The sequence below is a fragment of the Delphinus delphis genome, chromosome 3 (assembly GCF_949987515.2).
Source record: "Delphinus delphis chromosome 3, mDelDel1.2, whole genome shotgun sequence".
Classification (NCBI taxonomy): Eukaryota; Metazoa; Chordata; class Mammalia; order Artiodactyla; family Delphinidae; genus Delphinus; species Delphinus delphis.
Window position 1 is genome coordinate 137,571,789 of NC_082685.1, and position 25,552 is coordinate 137,597,340.

The window sequence follows — 25,552 nt, forward strand, 5'->3', positions numbered from 1 at the left end:
ACAGTGAGAGGCCCGCGTACCAGAAAATAAAACAAAAAACAAAAAAACAAAAAAAACAGAGCTAGGCTTCTGGTTCGAGGTGGCTGCTGTTGCAGGGCAGACTACGGCAACTCAGGAAGCCAGTCAGAGGAGAGCAATGCTTTGGACTTGCCATCAGCTTATGATGTAAGGGATTAAGTGTTGCAGAGACCCAGCCAGGAGGCCAACAGTGAGGCTTTTAGCTCTGAGGAATCCCTTTCTATTCCTTGCTCTTCTGATGTGGATCCAGCCATGTGGCTGACAGGGTCATTGTGCTCCGACCTGGTGTCAGGCCTGAGCCTCAGGTGGGAGAGCCGAATTCAGGTCATTGGACCACCAGAGACCTCCTGGCCCCACATAATATCAATCGGTGAGAGCTTTCCCAGGGATCTCCCTCTCAGTGCTAAGACCCAGCTCCACCCAACAGCCAACAAATTCCAGTGCTGGATGCCCCATGCCAAACAGCTAGCAAGACAGGAACACAACCACCCCCATTAGCAGAGAGGCTGCCTAAAATCATACTAAGTCCACAGACACCCCAAAACACACCACCGGCTGCACCCCTACCCATCAGAAAGATAATTTCCAGCCCCACGCACCAGAACACAGGCACAAGTCCCCTCCACCAGGAAGCCTACACAAGCCACTGAACCAACCTCACCCACTAGGAGCAGACACCAAAAACAACGGGAACTATGAACCTGCTGGCTGTAAAGAGGAGACCCCAAACACAGTAAGTTAAACAAAATGAGAAGACAAAAATATGCAGCCGATAAAGGAGCAAGGTAAAAACCCACGAGACCAAACAAATGAGGAGGAAAAAGGGAGTATACCTGAAAAAGAATTCAGAGTAATGATAGTAAAGATGATCCAAAATCTTGGAAAGAGAATGGAGAAAATACAAGAAACATTTAACAAGGACCTAGAAGAATTAAAGAGCAAACAAACAATGATGACCAACACAATAAATGAAATTAAAAATTCTCTAGAAGGAATCAATAGCAGAATAACTGAGGCAGAATAAGGGATAAGTGACCTGGAAGATAAAATAGTGGAAATAACTACCACAGAGCAGCATAGAGAAAAAAGAATGAAAAGGGTTGAGGACAGTCTCAGAGACATCTGGGACAACAATAAATGCACCAACATTCGAATTATACGGGTCCCAGAAGAAGAGAAAAAGAAAGGGTCCGAGAAAATATTCAAAGAAATTATAGTTGAAAACTTCCCTAACATGGGAAAGAAAATAGTCAATCAAGCCCAGGAAGGGCAGAGAGTCCCATACAGGATAAATCCAAGGAGAAACATGCCAAGACACATATTAATCAAGCTATCAAAAATTAAACACAAAGAAAAAATATTAAAAGCAGCAAGGGAAAACAAATAACAACAAATAACACACAAGGGAATCCCCTTAAAGTTAACAGTTGATTTTTCAGCAGAAACTCTTCAAGCCAGAAGGGAGTGGCAGGACATATTTAAAGTGATGAAAGGGAAAATCTTACAACCAAGATTACTCTACCCAGCAAGGATCTCATTCAGATTTGATGGAGAAATTAAAACCTTTACAGATAAGCAAAAGTTAAGAGAATTAAGCACCACCAAACCAGTTTTACAACGAATGCTAAAGGAACTTCTCTAGGCAGGAAGTGCAAGAGAAGGAAAAGATCCACAAAAACAAACCCAAAACAATTAAGAAAATGGTAATAGAAACATACATATTGATAATTACCTTAAATGTAAATGGATTAAATGCTCCAACCAAAAGACGTAGACTGGCTGAATGCATACAGAAACAAGGCCCATATATATGCTGTCTACAAGAGACCCACTTCAGACCTAGGGACACATACAGACTTAAAGTGAGGGGATGGAAAAAGATACTCCATGCAAAGGAAATCAAAAGAAAGCTGGAGTAGCAATTCTCATATCAGACAAAATAGACTTTAAAATAAAGACTATTAGAAGAGACAAAGAAGGACACTACATAATGATCAAGGGATCAATCCAAGAAGAAGATATAACAACTGTAAATATTTATGCACCCAACCTAGGAGCACCTCAATACATAAGGCAAATGCTAACAGCCATAAAAGGGGAAATTGACAGTAACACAATCATAGTAGGGGATTTTAACACCCCACTTTCACCAATGGACAGATCATCCAAAACGAAAATAAATATGAAACACAAGTGTTAAATGACACATTAAACAAGGTAGACATAATTGATATTTATAGGACATTCCATCCAAAAACAACAGATATACGTTCTTTTCAAGTGCTCATGGAACATAGAGCCATGCATAGATCATATCTTGGGTCACAAATCAAGCCTTGGTAAACTTAAGAAAATTGAAATTGTATCAAGTATCTTTTCTGACCACAACGCCATGAGACTAGATATAAATTACAGGAAAAAAACAGTTAAAAATAGAAACACATGGAGGCTAAACAATATGCTACTAAATAACAAAGAGATCACTGAAGAAACCAAAGAGGAAATACCTAGAAACAAATGACAATGAAAACACGATGACCAAAAACCTACGGGATGCAGCAAAAGCAGTTCTAAGAGGGAAGTTTAGAGCAATACAATCCTACCACAAGAAACAAGAAAAATCTCAAGTAAACAACCTAAACTTACACCTAAAACAATTAGAGAAAGAAGAACAAGAACCCCCGAAAGTTAGCAGAAGGAAAGAAATCATAAAGATCAGAGCAGAAATAAATGAAAAAAAAAAAAGAAGGAAACAATAGCAAAGATCAATAAAACTAAAAGTTGGTTTTTGAGAAGATAAACAAAATTGATAAACCATTAGCCAGACTCATCAAGAAAAAAGGCAGAAGACTCAAATCAAGAGAATTAGAAATGAAAAAGGAGAAGTAACAACTGACACTGCAGAAATACAAAGGATCATGAGAGATTACTACAAGCAACTCTATGCCAATAAAATGGACAACCTGGAAGAAATGGACAAATTCTTAGAAAAGCACAACTTTCCAAGACTGAACCAGGAAGAAATAACAAATAGAAACAGACCAATCACAAGCACTGAAATTGAAACTGTGATTAAAAATCTTCCAACAAACAAAAGCTGAGGACCAGATGGCTTCACAGATGAATTGTATCAAACATTTAGAGAAGCGCAAACATCGATCCTTCTCTATCTCTTCCAGTATGTAGCAGAGGAAGCAACACTCCCAAACTCATTCTACAAGGCCAGCATCACCCTGATACCAAAGCCAGAAAAAGATGTTACAAAAAAAGAAAACTACAGGCCAATATCACTGATGAACATAGATGAAAAAATCCTCAAACAGAATCCAACAGCACATTAAAAGGATCACACACCATGATCAAGTGTGGTTTATCCCAGGAATGCAAGGATTCTTCAGTATATGCAAATCAATCAATGTGATACACCATATTAACAAACTGAAAGATTAAAAACCATATGATAATCTCGATAGATGCAGAACAAGCTTTTGACAAAATTCAATACCCAGTTATGATAAAAACTCTCCACAAAGTAGGCATATAGGGAACCTACCTCAACACAATAAAGGCCATATACGACAAACCCACAGCCAACATCATTCTCAATGGTGAAAAACTGAAACCATTTCCTCTAAGATCAGGAACAAGACAAATTTGCCCACTCTCACTGATATTATTCAACATAGTTTTGTAAGTTTTAGCCACAGCACAGAAGAAAAAGAAATGAAAGGAATCCAAATCATAAAAGAAGAAGTGAAACTGTCACTGTTTGCAGATGACATGATACTATATAGAGAGAATCCTAAAGATGCTACCAGAAAACTACTAGTGCTAATCAGTGAATTTGGTAAAGTAGCAGGATAAAAATTAATACACAGAAATCTCTTTCATTCCTATACACTAATGATGAAAAATCTGAAAGCAAAATTAAGGAAACACTCCCATTTACCATTGCAACAAAAAGAATAAAATACCTAGCAATAAATCTACCCAAGGAGACAAAGATCTGTATGCAGAAAACTATAAGACACTGATGAAAGAAATTAAAGATGAGACAAAGAGATGGAGAGATATACCATGTTCTTGGATTGGAAGAATCAACATTGTGAAAATGACTCTACTACCCAAAGCAATCTACAGATTCAATGCAATCCCTATCAAACTACCAATGGCAGTTTTCACAGAACTAGAACAAAACATTTCACAATTTGTATGGAAACACAAACGACCCCAAATAGCCAAAACCATGTTGAAAAAGAAAAAACGAGCTGGAAGAATCAGGCTCCCTGACTTCAGACTATACTACAAAGCTACAGTAATCAAGACAGTATGGTACTGGCACAAAAACAGAAATATAGATCAATGGAACAGGATAGAAAGCCCAGAGATAAACCCATGCACATATGGTCACCTTATCTTTGATAAAGGAGGCAAGAATACACAATGGAGAAAAGACAGCCTCTTCAATAAGTGGTGCTGGGAAAACTGGACAGCTACATGTAAAAAAATGAAATGAGAACACTTCCTAACACCATACACAAAAATAAACTCAAAATGGATTAACGACCTAAATTTAAGGTCAGACACTATAAAACTCTTAGAGGAAAACTTAGGCAGAACACTGTATGACATAAGTCACAGCAAGATCCTTTTTGACCCACCTCCTAGAGAAATGCAGATAAAACCAAAAATAAACAATTGGGACCTAATGAAACTTAAAAGCTTTTGCACAGCAAAGGAAACCATCATAAATAAGATCAAAAGACAACCCTCAGAATGGGAGAAAATATTTGCAAATGAAGCACCTGACAAAGGATTAATCTCCAAAATATACAAGCAGCTCATGGGGCTCAGTATCAAAAAAACAAACAACCAAATCCAAAAATGGGCAGAAGACCTAAATAGACATTTCTCCAAAGAAGATATACAGATTGCCACCAAACACATGAAAAGATGCTCCAGAAACTAACACACCATTGTAAAGCAATTATACCCCAATAAAGATGTTAAAAAAAAAAAAAAAGATGCTCAACACCACTAATCATCAGAGAAATGCAAATCAAAATTACAATGAGATATTACCTCACACCACTCAGAATGGCAATCATCAAAAAAATCTACCAACAATAAATACTGGAGAGGGTGTGGAGAAAAGGGAACCCTCTTGCACTGTTGGTGGGAATGTAAATTGATAGAGCCACTATGGAGAATAGTATGGAGGTTCCTTAAAAAACTAAAAATAGAACTACCTTATGACCCAGCAATCCCACTACTGGGCATATACCCTGCGAAAACCATAATTCAAAGAGTCATGTACCACAATGTTAACTGAAGCACTATTTACAATAGCCAGGACATGGAAGCAACCTTAGTGTCCATCAACAGATGAATGGATAAAGAAGATGTGGCACATATATACAATGGAATATTACTCGACATAAAAAGAAACAAAGTTGAGTTATTTGTAGTGAGGTAGATGGACCCAGAGTCTGTCATACAGAGTGAAGTAAATCAGAAAGAGAAAATCAAATACCGTACGCTAATGCATATATATGGAATCTAAAAAAAAAAAAAAGGTTCTGAAGAACCTAGGGGCAGGAGAGGAATAAAGACACAGATGTAGATAATGGACTTGAGGACACTGGGAGGGGGAAGGGTAAGCTGGGACGAAGTGAGAGAGTGGCATGGACATCTATATACTACCAAATGTAAAATAGATAGCTAGTGGGAAGCTGCCACATAGCACTGGGAGATCAGCTTGTTGCTTTGTGATCACCTAGAAGGGTGGGATAGGGAGGTTGGGAGGGAGATGCAAGAGCAAGGGGATATGCGGATATATGTATACGTATAGCTGATTTACTTTGTTATACAGCAGAATCTAACACACCATTGTGAAGCAATTATACTCCAATAAAGATGTTAAAAAACAAAAACAGAGCTAATTTGGACTTCCTCCATCCTCTGCCTTCTATGAAGGGAGTCATTAGCAGCCTTGCCATTAGGATCTTCAGAAAGGATTCGTGAGTAAAAAACAAAACAAAAAAGCGAAAAACTAACAAATTGAAACTAGATCTATAAATAGGCAATATAGGGCAAGCAGGGTAACTATAAACATTGGAGATATTACATTGTTCTGGAAAAAGAAGCCTAGTCAGGTCAGAAAATAATCAAGATTTTACTCTATGTGTCTCAACCCTCAGTAAAAGTCCTCCTCTTTTCTTCACCATTTCATTTGTCATGGTTCAGTAAATCCTCAGATAATTGCCTTCTCACAGTCTCTTTAACAACTCCTTTCTACTATACTCAATTTGTGCCTAGTAACCTTAAGACGTCTCTCTCTCTCTCTCTTTCTCTCTTAGGTTCATCGGATGTTACCAAAATGAACTTAGTCTTGGCTAATAAATGCAGTGTGACCCACATAAAAGGAAATATAAAGTTGAGAACCAGTACCACCAACTCTGAAGCCCTTGGAATTTTCTGGGAGTCCTCTTCATCCTTCTCACACAAGCCTCTGTCTGCCTCCTCATCCTCTGCTAGGTAAATGTTCCTGTCAAACATGAGATAAAAGATACTTTTAGGATTGCTTCCTAACCAGGTAGTGCACAGAATCTAATACTTCACCTTGAATGTATAGCATTTCAGTTGCACTGAGGTTTAAACAGGCTTGTATTGGTATGCTATAGGTATGCTTATATAGCATAGGTATGCTTAATCATAGAATCTGACAGTGTTTCTACAGAAAAATGCATTCAGACTACTGAACGATTGAATTATAAATGAAATTCTGGAACACATTAATTGTACATATTATATAAAATAAGTAACCGGGTTAATTTTTTAAAGAGAAAACTTTCATATTGACTACATAAAGTTTAGAAACATTAAACAACATAGAATAACCTGAACAAAATAACAAAGATTAAAACGAAATTGCAAAATAAAATGCAAATGGTTGCAAAATGTCAACTCCTCTAAATTAATCTATAAATTTAGGCTAAACCATAAAAAGTTTAGCTCCAGTATTGTGGTGGTTGTGCATATTGCTTTTAAAACCAATGAAACTTATTGAGGTAAATTAAATGACTTTTACGTATTTTAAATAACATCCTCATAACCTATAAAAATGGTCTTTTTTATTTAAAATGACTCCACCTGGTTACATAAAACTTCAATTTTGGATTATTCAATCAAAATGCCATAATTATAATTTTTTTAAAAAAATTATTTATTATTTATTTATTTCTGGCTGCATTGGGTCTTAGTTGTGGCATGCGGGATCTTCACTGAGGTATGCGGGATCTTTCGTTGTGGTGCGCGGGCTTCTCTCTAGTTGTGGTGTGGGGTTTTCTCTTCTCTAGTTGTGGTGCGCAGGCTCCAGGGCACGTGGGCTCTGTAGTTTGTGGCACGCAGGCTCTTGTTGAGGCACTGAGCTCAGTAGTTGTGGTGCGCAGGCTTAGTTGCCCCGTGGCATGTGGGATCCTAGTTCCCCGACCAGGGATCGAACCTGCGTCCCCTACATCGGAAGGCAGATTCTTTACCACTGGACCACCAGGGAAGTCCCTATACTTATAATTATATTTAACAAATTCTAGAGTGTTCAGGGTAGTTGAACTAAGATGTTCATAAGCATTAATTACTCACAAAACATTTTTTTGGGGAAATATAATTCTATCAAACCTCAATAAGAGCAAAACTAGCATCCGTTAAATAACCGCAGTTAAACTAAAAAGAAATAAAATTATTTTTAAAAACAGAAAACAGATGCCCTGTTGTGGCTGTGGATGTTCAGGGGTCCCTGCTGTGAAAGCTGAATCAAACCTGCATGTCCTGTATACACTACCAAATGTCAAATAGATGGCTAGTGGGAAGCAGCCGCATAGCACAAGGAGATGCATAGCACAAGGAGATCAGCTCCGTGCTTTGTGTCCACCTCGAGGGGTGGGATAGGGAGGGTGGGAGGGAGGGAGACGCAAGAGGGAGGAGATATGGGGATATATGTATATGTATAGCTGATTCACTTTGTTATACAGAAGTAACTAACACACCATTGCAAAGCAATTATACTCCAATAAAGATGATAAAAAGAAAAGAATAAAGACTAGGTGATAAACAAAACAAAACAAAACAAAACGCCTGCATGTCTCCTGGCTCCTTGGGTCCTCACACTGTTACTCTTTTTCTTGAGGATTTGATTATCCAGCGGTTCCCCTGATCCTCTCCGGCCTCTGCCCAGGACTATATGTGAACTGCAGGGGCAAAAGGGCCACTTGGAAAAAGCTGGAATTTAAACTCTGTTTCCACCAATTTTGTCTATTATGATCTCCCCCCACCCCACCCCTCCCCACCTTAGCTCTTTGAGCTTTCTCTCAGTTGACAGAGCTGCCAACCATCTTTCTTGAGGTTTTTCTCACTGGAGATAATCTGCCCTTGATAGAAGGAAGTCATTCTTTCTCATTCTTTTTCCAGGTCTTCAGCCATCCCCGTGGATAAGTATTCAGCTGTTTTCATACAGTTTGGGAAGTTATTTTTTTCTTTATTTGCAAGTGGTAAATATCCTCCTCTACTAATTTTCTGCAAAGTTGCATTTCAGGTTCTTGGTGAAGTTCAGGAAGTATTTGCAATTTCAGCTGAAGCTTTTGAATCTCATTTTTAAGCTGAGAAAGTGAAAAGCCACTTCTTAGATTAAAAGTTCACTGTCTTTCCTCCATGTCCTGAGCACTCCCAGCCTGGCCCCAAATATTCAGGCACTCTCTTAACCTGACCTCCTCTCCTTTGGGACCATCTTTTAGGAGTTCTCAATCCCCACCCCAAAAAAGCGTTAAAATAGTTAAACAAGGAAGCTCTTAGAGTGATGTGGCGCTAATGTAGTGGGGGCTTATGTAAGCAAACCAAAATTTAAGCCTGTAAATGCCTCAAGGTTACAAAATCAAAACGCTTAGGACAATCAATCACAAACAGCTGACTAGGCTTTAAGCTACAGGCAATCAAATAATTAATTTCTTTCTCCTGGCTCCTATCGGTGGAGCGCTCCTAATCACTGTGTTTTGGTGATGCTTGATTGGAATCTATTTCTGCGCAAATAAACCCTTAAACTTTTAAATATGCCTCAGTTTATCTTTTTTTTTTTTTTCGGTACGCGGGCCTCTCACTGTTGTGGTCTCTCCCGTTGCGGAGCACAGGCTCCGGACACGCAGGCTCAGCGGCCATGGCTCACGGGCCCAGCCGCTCCGCGGCATGTGGGATCTTCCCGGACCGGGGCACGAACCCGTGTCCCCTGCATTGGCAGGCGGACTCTCAACCACTGCGCCACCAGGGAAGCCCTTAGTTTATCTTTTAACACAAGTTATCAAAACGTTTCTTCCAACCATACATGGTTGTCTGGAAGAGGAGTTCTGGGTGGTTTTCTTCATCTTGTTATATTTCCTGATAGATTGGCACTCAAACTCTGCCCCAGGTGGTGCCCCTTAACTTGGCTGTGCTGTGGTGGTTCAGGCAGACCCTGCCCTACCTTTGATGGGGCTCCTTGGAGATCTCACTCCCTTCCGTCCGTCTCTGCCCACTTTCTTCTTAATGCTCACTCTCCCTGACCCACTGTCGTGTTCTTACATTTTTTTTCCTCACTAATCTCTCTTAGTGATCCCTGGATCTCCCATCAGAATGCCTCATGGCACTCACCACTGAGAGGGGAGTTGGTTCTCATCTTCCTGGGCTTTAGGGCACTTTTCACTCTTTGAATTTCACGGCTAGGTTAAGAGAGAGGCTTTTGGCTCTATGGAGGTTGAAGAAATGTAATTTCTATTGTATCTATTATTGTAAATTCAAATATAAATTTCATATTGTGCCTCAAATTAGTTCATTAATCTACCCTGCCTCTGAATTCTATTTGAAGACTGGGAATTGAGGTCTAGCCACTTTCCTGTATCTTGAATGTGAGAACAACTCAGATAAATCTGTTTGCAGCTGTTCCTGGAAAAATACTCTGCTATCTCCTCTGAGATTGTGTTAAATCTTCACGAATGGAGTTTACCCCTTTAATAAGAGCTTCTTCTACTTCATGGTAGATATTTTTATGACATAGATTCTTTCTCAAACTTGGCCTGGAGCTCTGGGAACCTGTGTTCTACCAGAGAGTCAGTCCAGGTTTTCCCATTTCCTCCATCTACCCAGTAGCTTTTCCTACCCCCCCACCCTTCCCTAGTCACAAGACAGTAACAATATTTAATTAGTCTATTTCTCTCCATAGTTAGAAGGTAGAAGCAGAAGTCGCAGGACTTTTCTGACTCAACAGTGATGCTTGCAGGAGGGGAGGGAGGGGAGAAGAGCCCTCACTAACCCTCCTCTGTTTCTTTTCTTGGTTGTCATCTTCTAAATTTATGACATAAGGTCATGGCTTTTCTCTTGTCTCGTTGTTGTTGTTGTGAACTTTTTGACTGCTTTCATCTATTCTTTTTTTGTTGTTGTTCATCTTACTAGCTTATAATATGGTGAGCTTCTGTGATCTGTTCATTATCGCCCATCTTTACCAAGAAGCATCAATAACAATTTGATTGTAAAGCAATTGTGCATATAGTTTGAAATGATTTAAGGGGATATAGTATTTTAATATCATTATAACTCCTACAAAATAATTTATCCATTGGCTTTCTATGACACTGCATGATTCTCAGTTTGCTTCGTGTCACTGTCTCCTCAGCTACATGGCATGAATTAAGAACACTTCGTGTCCACTTCTTAATGACATTGCTGCAGAAGGGTGATTTCCAGTTCCATTTAAGCTGCTATCGTAATCCCTACAGAGTTTATATTAGGATTTTAAAGAGAGAATCTAGGTCAAACAGGAAGAAGTGACAAGCTGTGCCTTGACCCCTTTATCGGCTGCTCTGGATCCCACGGTGTGATTTCACTTTGCAATCAGGTCTCCATCAGGAGCTGCGCTGTTTATTTGCCAAAATATGCTGAACTTTCTCAAAGCCTTGTGCTTTGAGAAAGTTGTCTTATTTGGGACAGATAAGACAACAGTGGGAAATAAAATACCACTGAGAACCAAAAAGACTCATTTCAGCTTTAGGAACCAGAAATACTCAGAAACCTAAGTTATAATGGGCTCATAGACTCAGCTGAAGGGTTAAGCACCTCTAAACTGCTGGGCTGAACCAACCTCTTCATCCGAATCTTTAGGCCAAAACACTCAAAACCAGCTCCCAACAATAAAGCCTATTCCATCATCACTGCTGAGGAATATTAAAAAATAATATTGCCAAAAAAAGAAAAGAATGGGAAAGTAACCACATGGGAAACAAAAGGAGGTAAATTCCACCTGGATCCTTTTGTTCACTGAAGGAATCACAGAAAATCATAGAAAACCAGCTGCCCAGGGTTAGCAAGTGGTACAATAAAATCAACACTGGCAAAATAGCTGTATGGTCAGGCCATTCAAGATGACTCTTCTCTTACTCTCCGTGCATCCCCTGCTTGACCAGACCCGCCTTTACTCACATGACTATCCAGTCTTCTTAATTATAGGGCTTAATTGGTAACTGCCTAGTGCTTGCCCCGGCTCCAGCTGCTGGTTTCCCTGGTAACTGATGAGCCAACCTGACGTCACTTGCCCCTATAAATGGTAGCCTCCTCCTCCTCGCAGTAGTAGAGGTTCTTGCAGTCGCCTGTCCTACACGGTGTAGCTCCATGACCTTTTGCTTCAAACTGGTAAGATTCCCTGTCCAGTAAACTGTTGATGTTTCTGTTGCTATTTCCAGGCTCCTTCTTCTGTCTCAAGTCTGGCAACTACAAGGCTTGTAGTTCTGTGAGGTGCAGCCCAACAATTGACGAGCCAGCCAGGAGGCCAAAGAGACCCCCATGAGCACCAAGACGTCAGGAAATAAGAACGGGGAATGGAAAGTTGCAGGGGGAACCCCGGTTTGGCTGTCCACTAGTAAGTGGGGCCCTGTGGTGGCTGTCCTTGAGGAAGGGGTGTCGGCAAGAGAGTCCAGAGGGTCATGGCCCGTCCAAATTGGGCTCCCAAGGTGTGGGACCTACTGAGAGCACTGAAGAAGGGGAAGATTGGGATGAGGTCATAAAGGTCCTTATCCCACAGGATAGAGATGAAGAGCGGCTCCCTTCAGAGCAGAGGCAGCTGACTACCATGAGAGATGTCTTTCTCTTCCACCATATTGATGATATCCTGTTAACCTCAGAGTTTCTTTCTAGTATTAAAAGTAGCAGCCCTGCACTTGTGGCTTGTCTGATTGCACGGGGCTGGCTGGTGAATACAGACAAAATGCAAGGACCTGGATTATCTATCAAATACTTGGGTGTTATCTGGTCGGGTAAGACAAGCATAACCTAAACCATTACAGACACAGGCATTAGGGATATTAACGCAGGGCCAGGCTTGTGAATTGGATGTGGTCAGTTAACCAGAAAGGTTTGGTTTGGGCCTGTGGCAATGGCAAAGTGATGAAACAGTCCCCTTGGGCTTCTGCTCTGAGCTGTGGAAGGAGGAAGAGTAAGGATGGTGTGATGGAGCGGCAGCTGCATGTGGGCAACAGTGTTACAACAGGTGGAAGACATTACAAAAGGCCCACCCAAGTCATCCAGCCACTCAATAAAACCACTAGTTGGGGATCTATAACAGCTGTGCGTGATGTATGGGATCCCCATGTACTTCAATAGCCACCAAGGAACCCACTTTACCAGCCAGGAAGTTCAGGCATGGAATGATAAAAATGACACACTGGCCTTTCCACCTGCCCTACAACCCCACTGCTGCCGGGCTAGCAGAAAGGGTGAGTGGGCTACTTAAACAACCATTGAGATGGAAACCTGCTCTCTCCACGTGTGGACGGGGAAGCTAATTCAAACCCTGTGAGCTATAACTGAAGAAGCCAGTGGCTACGCCATGTTAACCCAGAGGCAACTAGGCAATGGTCAACTGTCGGTCAGGACAATGATTCACTTTCACCCTTGCTGCAGGATCTACACCACTCCCCATCCCTCCCACAGCCCCCCACTGGGGGAACACACTATAAAATGGCCCTGGGATTGGCAGGTAAAGCCCCGGTGGTTTGGGTTTGCTGAATAGGGTTAGAAAGGGACTTAGAGATCTCACCTGGCTTCTACCTGGCTACACCCAAAACTACTATAGTAATCTGGCCCCTTACTGGAGAGAGGTACCGTCACATTAACACTGTGGTCTGTTTACATATGTGGTCTCCAGTCCTCGGCCCCGGCTGTGGAGACTGAGGGTGGACAGGCGGTGTGGTACTGCAGGCCAGGACCAAACCACAGGCAGGGGTGGTATTTTCTCAGAGTGCTGTTACTGCTTGTAATTGGCTTAATGGTCATGATCTCCCCCGTATTGTGCCTGTCCAGCAACTCACATTTCATCCCTAGTCTGTCTGAGGACAAGGTGACAATGGTGGTCTCACTGCAAAGTGAGTCTGCTTGCTGGATGAGCAGTAAGATGCCATGAAAAATCGACCCAGCTAATGTGACTACGTGGGGACGACTGAAGACTCTCCTCTTTCCTGTCCCGCATGCCAGGCGCCTGGCTCCAGAATTTTCCCACCTCTTGGAGAATCACTTTTTAGCATCCTAGGTATCTTACACTTGATACTCCGTAGCTGCTGTTGTTTGTATTGCGTTTGTGGTATTTTGTTGCTGTGTACCTCTACATACCTGACCCCAGGGATATCGTGGAAGGGGGCAGGCCAAATTGTAAGGGTTGTGCAGGGTGCGTAGGGGTGGAGTGTATCCTCAGGCCACTCAAGATGACGGTTCTCTTGCTCTCTATAAATCCCTCACAAGACTATCCAATCCTCTTAATGATAGGGCTTAATCAGTAACTGCCCAGGTGCTTGCCCACTGTCCCGGCCGCTGGTTTCCTTGGTAACTGATAAGCCAAACTGACTCCAATTTCACCTGTAAATGGTAGCCTCCTTCTCCCCGAGTAGCAAAGATTGCTTCTGTGTCCTTCCTGGTGTCTGCCATACACAGTGGGGTGTTACTCCAGGAGCTTCTGCTTCAGACTGGTAAGATTCTCTATCCAATAAACTGTTGATAGTCTCTGTTGCTGTTGCCAGGCTCTTTCCTTGGTCTCGAGGCTGGGCAACAAGGCTTGCAGGCCTGTGGGGTGCAGCCCAACAATACCATATAACCAATTTTAGGGGGAAATGGGATTGAAAGATTTTTATGACTGGACCTGGGTTGTAAAAAGTTGAAGAAAATCCAACGTCATAATCCTTCCTTAGGGAAGGTTAGATATGGCTTGAAGCGCCAGCCTCCAAACCCTCAGACCAGAACTGCCTACATAAATTGTGGAGCCCTTGCACAAAAACTGTTTCAAGGCAGAACAGAGCATTAAACCAAGGACAGACCCTTCTGTATGTGGAGCCCTGTGCTTGTACACAGGTCACACACCCATGCAGCTGGCCTGCCTTCCACTCCTGCATTCTTGCCCCACGGATTTTTACCTTTTTCTAGCTCCTCTTTTTTTGTCTTGAAAGTTTAGAGTCTGTAGCTGTGTGCTGGGAATGCTTGAGATGCAGAGGTGGAGGGAGGCGCGGCGCCCCCTGGTGACTTCTCCAAGCATTGCACAATCTCCTGAGAGGAACGCAAGCATCTTCCAGTTTCCGTCTTGGGCTTTGTCACAATCAGTTTTATAGCCATAGACCAGTGTAAACAATACTTTAAAACGAGCTCAGAAAATACTGTGTCTGTCAGCGAGCTATTCAGAAGGATACCAGTGAATTTAGTTATTCCAAATCTCTTTGTTTAGAGCCAAGCCTCCTCCCCTGATGCTTTCTGTTAGATTTGATGGAGTCAGGGAGAGTTGGCACACAAGGCAGGGTAAGACCACTAAGTCAATTCATTAAAAATAAAATCCACATGGGCCATCAATCTTCCAAAGTTAAGACTCAGTTTTGATTAAGGGTTGGCTCTAGATTGAGATAAGAATTAGAAATGCCTAACCTGAAACTCCGCAACAGTCTAGAGCCCGGGACAAGTTTGTGATGAGCTTTGAATATCGGGCTAAGGAACATAACGGTTATTTTGGTTAAGACATGTGGATGCCAGAGGATTGGCATGATCATACCTATGTTCTAGAAAGATAATTCTGGCGAGGCCAAAACTTATGGAAGAAGTTGAAGTTGGGAAATCAGACAATAAAAGTCTGAACTCTTCAAAAAAAAATAAGGGATATGTAGAAGTTGAATTCTTTTTCATTTTTTACTTGAAGTATAGTTGATTTACAATATTAGTTATACAACACAGTGACTCAAATTCTTAGGTTATATTCTACTTAAAGTTATTATAAAATGTTGGCTATGTTCCCTGTGCTGCAGTGTATCTTTGTAGCCTATTTTATATATAGTAGTTTGTACCTCTTAATCCTCTACCCCTATCTTGCCTCTCCCTACTGGCAACCACTAGTTTGTTTGCTAGATCTGTGAGTCGGTTTGTTTCATTATATACACTCATTTTGAGTTCACGTACAAGTGATAACATATAGTATTTTGTCTTTCTCTGACTTATTTCACTAAGCATAATACCCTCCATGACTAGCCATATTGTAAATGGTAAAACTTTATTGTTTATGCCTGCATAATACTCCATTGTGTATATATATCATATCTTTATTCATCTGTTGGTGGATACTTAGGTTGCTTCCGTGTCTTGGCTATAGTAAATGCTGCTATGAACACTGGGGTGCATGTATCTTTTTGAATTAGTGTTTTCATCTCCAGATATATACCCAGGAGTAGAATTGCTGGATCATATGGTATTCCTATTTTTAGATTTTTGAGGAATCTTCATACTGTTCTCAATAGTGGCTGTACCAATCTACATTTCCAACAACAGTGTGGGAGTGTTGCCTTTTGTAGAAGCTGAATTTTGGTGGTGGAATTTGGTGATGGAATGGGTATCTGGAAGTCAGGGTGGACATTTGGGGCTTAGATATTTTGTAACTTAGATCATCATATTTGCTGATACCATTATTTGATATAGGGAGCATCAGCAAATCAGCCATTAAAATTCCTGATGGGGGTGGATTTGGGGGTCCTCCATTCTGCATAGTAAGACAGTAATAAACCAAGATACTTATCCTTTTTTTTTTTTTTTTTTTTTTTTTGCGGTATGCAGGCCTCTCACCGCTGTGGCCTCTCCCGTTGCGGAGCACAGGCTCCGGACGCGCAGGCTCAGTGGCCATGGCTCACGGGCCCAGCCGCTCCACGGCATGTGGGATCTTCCTGGACCGGGGCACGAACCCATGTCCCCTGCATTGGCAGGCGGACTCCCAACCACTGTGCCACCAGGGAAGCCCAAGATACTTATCCTTTTGACTTCCACCATTTTCAGTCACATCTTTAGAGATCTAGTTCATTATAACTTTTGAAATTACCAAGCAAAATTAAAAGTTAATTAGAAAATATCTTTAAAGCTAAAATAACTAAAATATAGCTAGATATAGCTATACTTTATAGCTAGATAACTAGAATATAGCTGAGACAGATTATCTTCCAAAGAGTCCTGATAAAAGCTGTGATAATGTAAAGTATTATGCTATGCATAATACTATGTAGAGAACTCTAGCAGAATGGGTGCCTTCCTCAATTTGGGGTAAAAAGTTTGAATTCTGTAATCCCATACTCATTGTGATGGTAATGAGATTTTCTTTACAGAACCTTCTGATGGCTCTGTAATCTCACAAGTTTAGAATACCAAGCTATATAGTAACAATATTTTCCTAAGTTTGAGTTGAGAGGAAAATTACCAGGATTTGAGACCTCCAGAAACATAAAAAATCCTTAATGATGGTGGAGACTTTTTTTTTTCCTCTCTCTTCATCTTCCAGAGGGAGCCCCCTGAGCCTGTAATTCTGAACCCATACACTGATTAAACCCAACTTCACTGGTACAGGTTTTAAATTCTAAGTTTTTAAAACAAAGTTTAAAAGTTTCAAAAACTAGAATAAAGCTTTTGATTGATGTGGCCTAAAAACTCTATCCTGTGATGCTCTTGTAATTTCTTTTTCAAATGTTTGTGGTTATAGAAGGAATGTACTTTAATTCGTGATGAGTCTGTGAGAAATCTGTCTTATATGTGCATTGTTCAAATGTGCAAGGATGTTTTTGGGTTTTCACAATGACTGAAGACCTTATTAGAATTAGTATCTGGAAACCAAAGGTACATCCTATAATGCGGGGACAGATGTATACCTGAAATCCTGGATAACTGTAGGATTCTTTGTTTTTAAAAATATTACCAGAATATATGCAGCTGTACTGTGTATGTATAACCCTGTTGTACTGTTCCCCTGGCGTATACATGCTCTCTCAATATTCAGGGTTTCTTTATATCTCCTCCAGTTTCTAGATGGTCCAGTTGCTATTGCTGCAAAACAAACTACCCCCAAACTTAGTGATACACCAACCCTTTTAGTATAGTTCACATAATCAGTAGATCAGAAATTTGGACAGGGCTTGGCCGAGCAATTCTTTTGCTTCTTGTATCTTCAATTGAAGTCATTCCATGGTACCCAACTGTTGGATAGGTTGGTGTGCAGGGCAAAAGATGATGTCCCTGCTCTTCTGGCTTCCTGACAGTGGTGGCTGGAAGACTGGGCTTAGCTGGTACTATTGTCTAGAGTGCCTACACATGATGTCTCCTGCATGGTGGTCTCAGTGTTGTCAGAGTTCTTATGTGGTGGTGGGCTTTTCTGAAAGGAGTTGTCCCAGGAGAGCTGGGAGGAAGGTGTATCACCTTTTGTGACTTAGTGTTCAAAACCATACAGTGTCACTTCTAGCACATACTATTGGTTGAAGCAGTCACAAACGCACCAGATTCAAAGCATGGAAATAGATTTCTATCTTTTAAAGGGATAAGCATCAAAAAATTTGTGGCCATTTTTATAAACTACAACTTGAATTTATTCATTTAATATTGAGTGTGTAATACACGCTAAATACCCTGCTGGGCTTAGGGACAGTGAACACAGGAAATAAAACACCCTCATATTAGGTGGGAGAAAGGCATGAAAACAGAATGGCACAAATAACTACACAATAAAAGTAAGTGCTGTGAAGAGCTAACCTGGTCTGGGGCTCAAGGAAAGAATTTCCTGTAAAAAGCATGTTTCAGCTGAGATCTGAAGGATGAGCAGAATGTAGCCAAGCTGCAGAGGGGAGGAGCAGACATTCAGGGTGAAGGAAGGTGGCCCGGGAAGGCACAAGGTGTTCAAGCAACAGAGAAATGCTATATGGCTGGACATTGAGAGTAAGGTGGAAGTGACCCATGTCTTGTATCCTTTTTACAGGAGTTTGTAAGTTATCACAGAAGAAATGACAAATGTTTTTATCAGGTAAGTTGAGACCTGATCAGATCTGAAGTTTTACTGTAACGTTTTTGCTTGCTTTGGGCCCCAAGTGAAGGGAGTTGTCTTACTGATAATCAGTTTATAGCACAGCATCAGTGATGCATGCCAGGCCCTTTTCCTCTTTTTATATCTTTTTCCCCTTCATCTTCCTGCTTCTATTTCCCTTCTTCCATCAAAGGCTGCTACTCTAAAGTGACTAACATAAATCCTTGGCAAGGTATGTATCATTCAAAGATCTGGTGTAATTTATATATTAGGTGTGCCTTACATTTACATAGAGTATTATGTGCTAGCTCTTGTTTTGTCTCTCTTTTTCACATTCAACATTTTATCCCCAAAGTGTATACTTGAGGTAGTGGTTAAAAGCATGACCTCTCAAAACTAGGATTTCTCCATTTAAATCCTGGTTCTGCCACTTTTTAGCTGTGTGATCTTTTTTTTTTCTTTGCGGTACGCGGGCCTCTCACTGTTGCGGCCTCTCCCGTTGCGGAGCACAGGCTCAGGACGCGCAGGCCCAGCGGCCATGGCTCACGGGCCCAGCTGCTCCGCGGCATGTGGGATCTTCCCGGACCGGGGCACGAACCCGCGTCCCCTGCATCGGCAGGCGGACTCTCAACCACTGCACCACTAGGAAAGCCCTCTCCATACCTCAGTGTCCACATTTAGGAATATGATAATGGAGCATTGGGTTGAATACAGGTGGTGCAGATAAACAAAGGGCATGGCAAACAGTAAGTGATGTTAGCTAGTATTATCAGTCAATGTTAGCTAGTATTATCATTCCCTAGTAGTTAACTAAATATTTGCTATCATCATCTAGTTCATTGCTTCTGACCACTGAATAGGATTGTCATATGCCTCCACCCCATTTGGTTTATGTAGTTCCTTGATGATGGACAACAGACTCCAATTCTGTTATACCAGTTCTCCCTTATAAACCTATACAAGAGTTTCACTGAAGAACACACAAGTAATACTGGCAAGTCGCGGGGTGTGTGCCTACCCAGTTCCACTAAATACTGCTGAATTGATCTCTAGGATGGCTATGGTAGTTTATACTCACCTAACTGATCGGGGTACGAAAGCCTGGACATCTTAGGAGAGTTCAGGACAATCTTGAATATTCTGTAACTCTCTGGGGGATGGGGCAGGGGAGACGAGGCTTTCTCGGCCTGCATTGAATCTTCACTTCTTGTTCTGCCCACTCCTGCTTCCTCCTCCCTGCCACAGATGTTGGTCCCTAGGGCACTCCTAAGAAATATTCTGCATGCTAAACTTTGCGTCCTGCAGAACCCAACCTGAGACTTCATGCTATTTTTCAACTGAATTTTAAAACCTGATTCTATGCAATTATGTTAAATTACTTGAAGGCTCAATCTCAAAATGCTACAACGTGCCACTGAGAAGACCACCTAATTTTGTCACACCATTGAAACGATTGTTTTTAGGAAAATACATTCTATTCTTTTTGTTCCGCTTCCTCTATTTTTGAAAACCTAGTTTCTCCCTGCAGCTCTATTAAAGGAAGTAAAACATTGAAGGGTAGCAGAATATGCCACCCCAAATTATGCTTCTTTGGCATAAGATTATTTTGAACTGATTATTTTGAGAAACTGCAGACACAGGAGAAGCTCTAAAACCAGTAGAAGTTACGCTTTTGTAAGAGTAATTTACATTAGAAAGGGGGCCTGTACTAGGAACAGAGTTATTACCAGAGATAAGTCACCTGGGGTGCTTACCTACAAGGCAAGGCAACGTTTGTTTGACAAATATTTCATTTCCTCTTTTCACCTTCCCGTGAATTGCCTTCTCTCCCTTTTGAAACGCAGACCTCTATCACTTTCATTAGGTCAGGATGTTATTATAAGCCTCAATAGTCTGGCTGCCTTTTGAGTCTCACATCTTCGGAATGCTCCTGTGTGTTAAGTACATAATTAAAATAGTGTTTTTCTCCTGTTTATCTGTTATGCCAATTCAGTTCTTAAGTCAGACACAGAACCTAGAAGGGTAGAATGGAAAAGTTTTCCTTCCCAACAATATTAACAGGCTAAAAATGGATTTTCTGACCCTAGCAAGGGTACTATGTTTATCAAAACTGACATTCCTTGTTTGTAAGGAGTCATCTACAAGTCAGTGAGTTATATTTCTGATACTGATCTAAAAGAAAATACAGATCTTCCTTGACTTACGGTGGGGTTATATCCCAATGAACTCATTGTAAATCAAAAATTTCCCGAGTTGAAAATGCATCTCACACACCTACTAAACATCATAGCTTAGCCTAGTCTACCTTAAAGATGCTGACAGCTAAAAATTTTCACCTGCGCTCTGGTTCTATAAGAATCAAGTCACTAGCCACTGCAGTTGCTGACTTTTGGCACACCCTGAAAGGAGTTCAGGGAGAGGAGGAATGAGGTACTCTGTGCTCTGAGAAAAACTGGCAGAACAGGGCTTTTGACAGTTAAATACTTTCAGCAGGAGATTTTATGAGCCCAAATTCTTGCATCTTCTCATATCTAGAAGAACGCTAAAATCATTAACAGACATCTGCCCCTTGTGACTAGCAGCAAGCTTCTTGTGACTAGCAACATTCTACCAAAATGTGTGCTTGATCGCACGTATCCCCCTTCACTAAAATTATATACTGACCACGCTCCCACCTCTTCTGAGAAGTTCCTCAGAACTATCTGAGGGGCTGTCTCCTGGGCTTTAGTCCTCATTTTGTCCAAATAAAACTTAAACTCATGTGCTTTCTTTTTTTTTTTTTCAGTCAACAGTTTGGCAACTAATGAAGGGACCCAGAGCAGTCTTCTCTCCTTTGCCTGGACTCTATGAGGAACCAGAGTTTGGTACCAGCAGAGGCCCCTTGTGCCCATTCACCTCCCTCAGAGAGTCTAGACGAATTTGGGTGAGTCTCTTCCCTGGCTCTCGGCTCTCCCATATTGGTTGATATCCTGAGTTTTATCTGGCAGTATGTAACAGTCCTTGGCCCCTCAGGTGAAAGACACTGTTGAGGGGTGTGCCCACCCAGCTGAAAGATACCAGGGAAGGCGTCCACCCCGTTGAAAGACACTGAGCTGTCTGGGCTGAGTGGTTAGGTAGAAGGCTGATCTGACACCTCTCCTGAATTTGGCTGCTTTACTGAGTTTGTTGGGATAAAAGTGAAGATATTACATGAGAGCTTTGCTCTGAAGAAGGAGGATAAGACTGCTTCCGGTTGGTTACGACTTTCTCAGGAAACTGAGAAATTTATGGGAGTGGTGGAGGCAGAATCCTCACACTGTGCAGTGGTCCCACGGGGCAACCTGTCTATTAATTAAAAGACGTGCTCATCCATGGATCATGTATAAGAATTGGCCATTCAATGATCTGAGTACCAACGGTGGTCTTAGACGACCAAAGGGAGAAACTGAGACACGTAAGAGGGCTGCGATGACTCCAGAGCGGCGCCTAGAGGAGTTAAGCTCACAAGCAGCACACTGGCCCACATACAATCTCATTAGTAGATTTTATCCCCAACAAATTCAACTTTAAGATGGGAAATAGAGCTCTCAAACAGAAACAAGGGGTGTCAGAAAGCCAGCCTCTGACCAACACCCCAGCCAAGTTTATAAACAAAACTTACTCTTACAAGCACTTACCTAATTGGGCATTAAAGGAGAATCTTGCCCAGAAAATGGCCAAAGTGGATTCTATAGCAGACACGGTTGTTAGAGAAAGCTGGCATGATAAAACACCTTTCCAGAATTCTGACCCTGAGGGAACAAGTCTTTCTAGGAAAACTTGCTTTTCTCTCCCAGTGCCTTGAGATGTAAATGTTCTACCAGGGTTCTCAGGAATACTTACCTAGACTACTGTAATTCCTGAGACTGAGGGAAACAACGGGGTGGGGGAGACGAGACCTTTTCAAATTTAACTTATTCCAAATGTTATTTATAAACGAATGAGTTTTATATTGTAATGCCTAATTCATGACTAAATTTTAAAGTGAAGTTGAGACCTCTGCTTGTGTCTTTCCATATGTCTATGTGTGTATTATAAATGTCTTTACCTTTGGATGGTATTATCAAAATTAATTTGGAAATGAGCTCTACTTAATTGGCTTAAAGGAAATTAAGTGCTTATATGAATTCTCAGAAATATAAAAGGAAACTGCCAGAATGAATTTCAGGTTCACATGAACTGGGAAATAGTCATTGTTAATACCTGGTATTAAAGTTTGTCAATTTAATTAGTATAGACATGTCTTTAGAATCATCAATATTAAGTATAATACTTTTACTGTATCTAGGTTTAATAGAAGTCAAATAAGATCTTAGATGTGTTGCAGATTTGTCAGCAAGAAAAAACTTGGTATGATTTTTATTAAAAAAATGTAAATGAAGTAAGAGCTTTTGGGTAAATGTCTTAGGAGTAATTATGTTTTAGGAATGTCTACTTAAAAATAATCTCTCCAGATATTTGGTAACTTGAAATTTTAGAGTTGTGCTAATTTAAATGAGGAAAGTTTATTGAATAGCTAGGTCATTCCCAAATAAAATGAGGTACTGAAACACTAATTACTAAACATTGGCTTGTATTTACAGGGAAACTAAAGATATTTAAGACTATTGATAAATATGGTGCCACATGAGATATTCTATAAGAAAGCACATATTTTTAGAAATTATTATTGGTATTTGTTTGCCAATCTATAGAATACTAACATAAAAGACAGTTCATATTTGCTTGATCCTTAGTTTTCACTAGAAATTAAGGTTTTGAAGAGTTGAGTATTCTAGTTTAAATATGTAATTAAAGCTACCAGAAATAATTAGAGAAATATTTCAGTATACAGTAGCAAAGTAGGATGTGGGTTTTCAGTAAAAGAAGGTATGAAGAATAGAATTGCATTTTGTTAAGGGAAAAGAAAGTAATTTTGTCCTAGAGATGGTTGTTTCTGCATGGGAAAAAATAAGAGACAAACTAATACTGATACAGAAAGTTATGGAAAGTTCGTGGAAAGGGACCCCGAGAAAAGAGTTTTGTGCAATGTCAGGATTGGCTAAGTTCAGAATAAATTTAATTAAGTAAATGAATTGTTATTAAAAGTAGGCTGATGCAAGACTGGAGTTCAGTTTTCTTTCTGTTAAGAAAACAAAGTTGTTTTTTGACCATTGAACTGCTTTTATAACAGAACTTAAGTTTCTTTACCTTTTAGAGTTTATCTTTTAAGTGATCTGTTCTGTATTTTCCTTTGAAATCTTTTGTCACATTGCTTAAGTGAATATGTATTGTTTCACAGTGATCTATGGTCCTATTTGACCAAGTGTTTTAAAACTTTTCTGACATTTTTGGACAAACTTCCCAAATCAAATTCCAGTGAAGTTCCTTTGACCTCTAACTAACTTTTGGGATGCTCCAAAAGGGTCCCTGAAACCTCCCAAAGACAGATATTAAACTAATTAGGTTCATTTGGTACATTAATTACATGAGAAGCATTGTCAAATGAGCAATAAACCTTCTTAGGTTATATTGTATGGGTAAATGTTATTAATATAGATATTCTAGAAATTATATGGAATTCCTAAAAATCAGTAGGCCTTGGTAAAGTATTATCAGTCATAATTCTAGTTATCTTAAAATGTTTTATGTCATAGCAGTAACCAAGTTTCTTTGTCAACTGCATTGTAATTAGATCTTTAACCGTGCCTTAAGTCTTGTCATTCATAGACAGTTATTGTTTTACTCTGATGCCCTTGCAAAAATGCTTCCTCTTCACGAATATTCATAGCAAGAATATGCACTTTTTGACAAGTGCAGGCTTCTGATAACTTTCAGATTATACTGCTGATGGGTGAGAAATTAAAGAATTCTAATGGAAAATCTCTTGGCTTCATAAACTTAACAAGGATTAGTTACATGAGACAGTGAACTGGTGAGTATGGTTATAATTTTTTATGGCTTCTGTCTGAAATATTATTGGCTTTTAATCTTTATTTTTCCAGCTATAAGGAACCCTTCCCCTTAAGCTAATTACGACTTACATCAATTTAGTAAATTATACCTTTGTAAGCAGAATTGAAACATATATCCTTTCTCTCTACCTGATCTCTCCAGAGATTGGAAACTTGTGGATTACCAGCACGTTTATCAGGTAAATTAGGAAGGCCACCTCCTAACAGGTGCAGGAATCTCAAGATATTTTGAGGACCTTGAAAAGGGAGAAATTCACTCAAAAATTTCCAAGGCAAAATCAGTGACAAGCCCTTGGCATAGCTTTCCTACCCTTGAAAGGCCTTTTAAAATTTTGAGATTGCTTAAAAAGTTCCAGCAAAGCCAACTTTAAAAGAACCTATATGATCAATTACACTTGTATAGATCATCAGGCCAAGTTTATTGAAACCAGACTTATTTTGCAAACAAATTAGTCTTATTTTGGCTATATTTTGTAGAAATGAGGGTAATTTTAGAAAAAGATCGTTTCAGTGGACATTAAATTATATTTTGTTAGTTGAGGTCTGTATTTACTAAGACTCACTTCCCTGTAGCTCCTTGCTGTTACATTATTGTAAAGTTTAATTGAATTATTTTAAGGACACTCTAAGTTTGCTTCTGAAGTTTACCTCAGTAATCTATCTTTGGATGAAGATAAGATGCCCCTGGCGCACACACGGCCCTGGCGGGGAGGCGAAGCGGGTGGCGGCTGCGGAACCGGCAAAGGCTGCCTGTTTCATAACCATCACTCCTTGCTGACTCGCGGGCTGCGAGGCCTGGGTTGGGTCGGGCTGCGAGGCCAGGGTCGGGTCGGGCTGCGCCGTGAGGGCCGCTTGGAGTGGAGGCCGCTTGGGGGCTGGCGGGCTGGAGGACTGTTGAACACGGGTTGGAGGAACGTGCAGCAACCATGAGTTGAACAGGACAGAGGAGGGCAAAAAATAAAGTGCTTCGTTAGCATGCTTGGAGGGAACACAGTAAGGAAAATTGTCAGCAGAGGTGTCTAGATGGAGAGGATGGAAATGCATGTTTGAGGGGAAGGAGAATCTGTTCTTCCAACGCAGATGGGCAGTACCCTCAGGGGTTCAGGTACACGTGCTGATTTTTTGGCAGTTTAGTGTGGAAACCATTGATCACCTTGTCCTCATTTCTACTAGTTCTGTGTTGTCGAGGGAGCGTGCCCAA

The 25,552-nt window shown here is 40.7% G+C and overlaps 1 protein-coding gene across 1 annotated transcript in view; it reads right to left on the bottom strand.

Moving 5' to 3' along the window:
* Positions 1 to 6,522, bottom strand: part of CCDC152 (coiled-coil domain containing 152) — a 39,693-nt gene extending 33,171 nt beyond the window's left edge. The window contains exon 1 of the mRNA XM_060009533.1: positions 6,469 to 6,522. Within this exon, the coding sequence (XP_059865516.1) occupies positions 6,469 to 6,512 (44 nt within the window). The 5' untranslated portion in view covers positions 6,513 to 6,522. The remainder of the gene's footprint in view (positions 1 to 6,468) is intronic.
* Between the last annotated feature and the right edge of the window lie 19,030 nt (positions 6,523 to 25,552).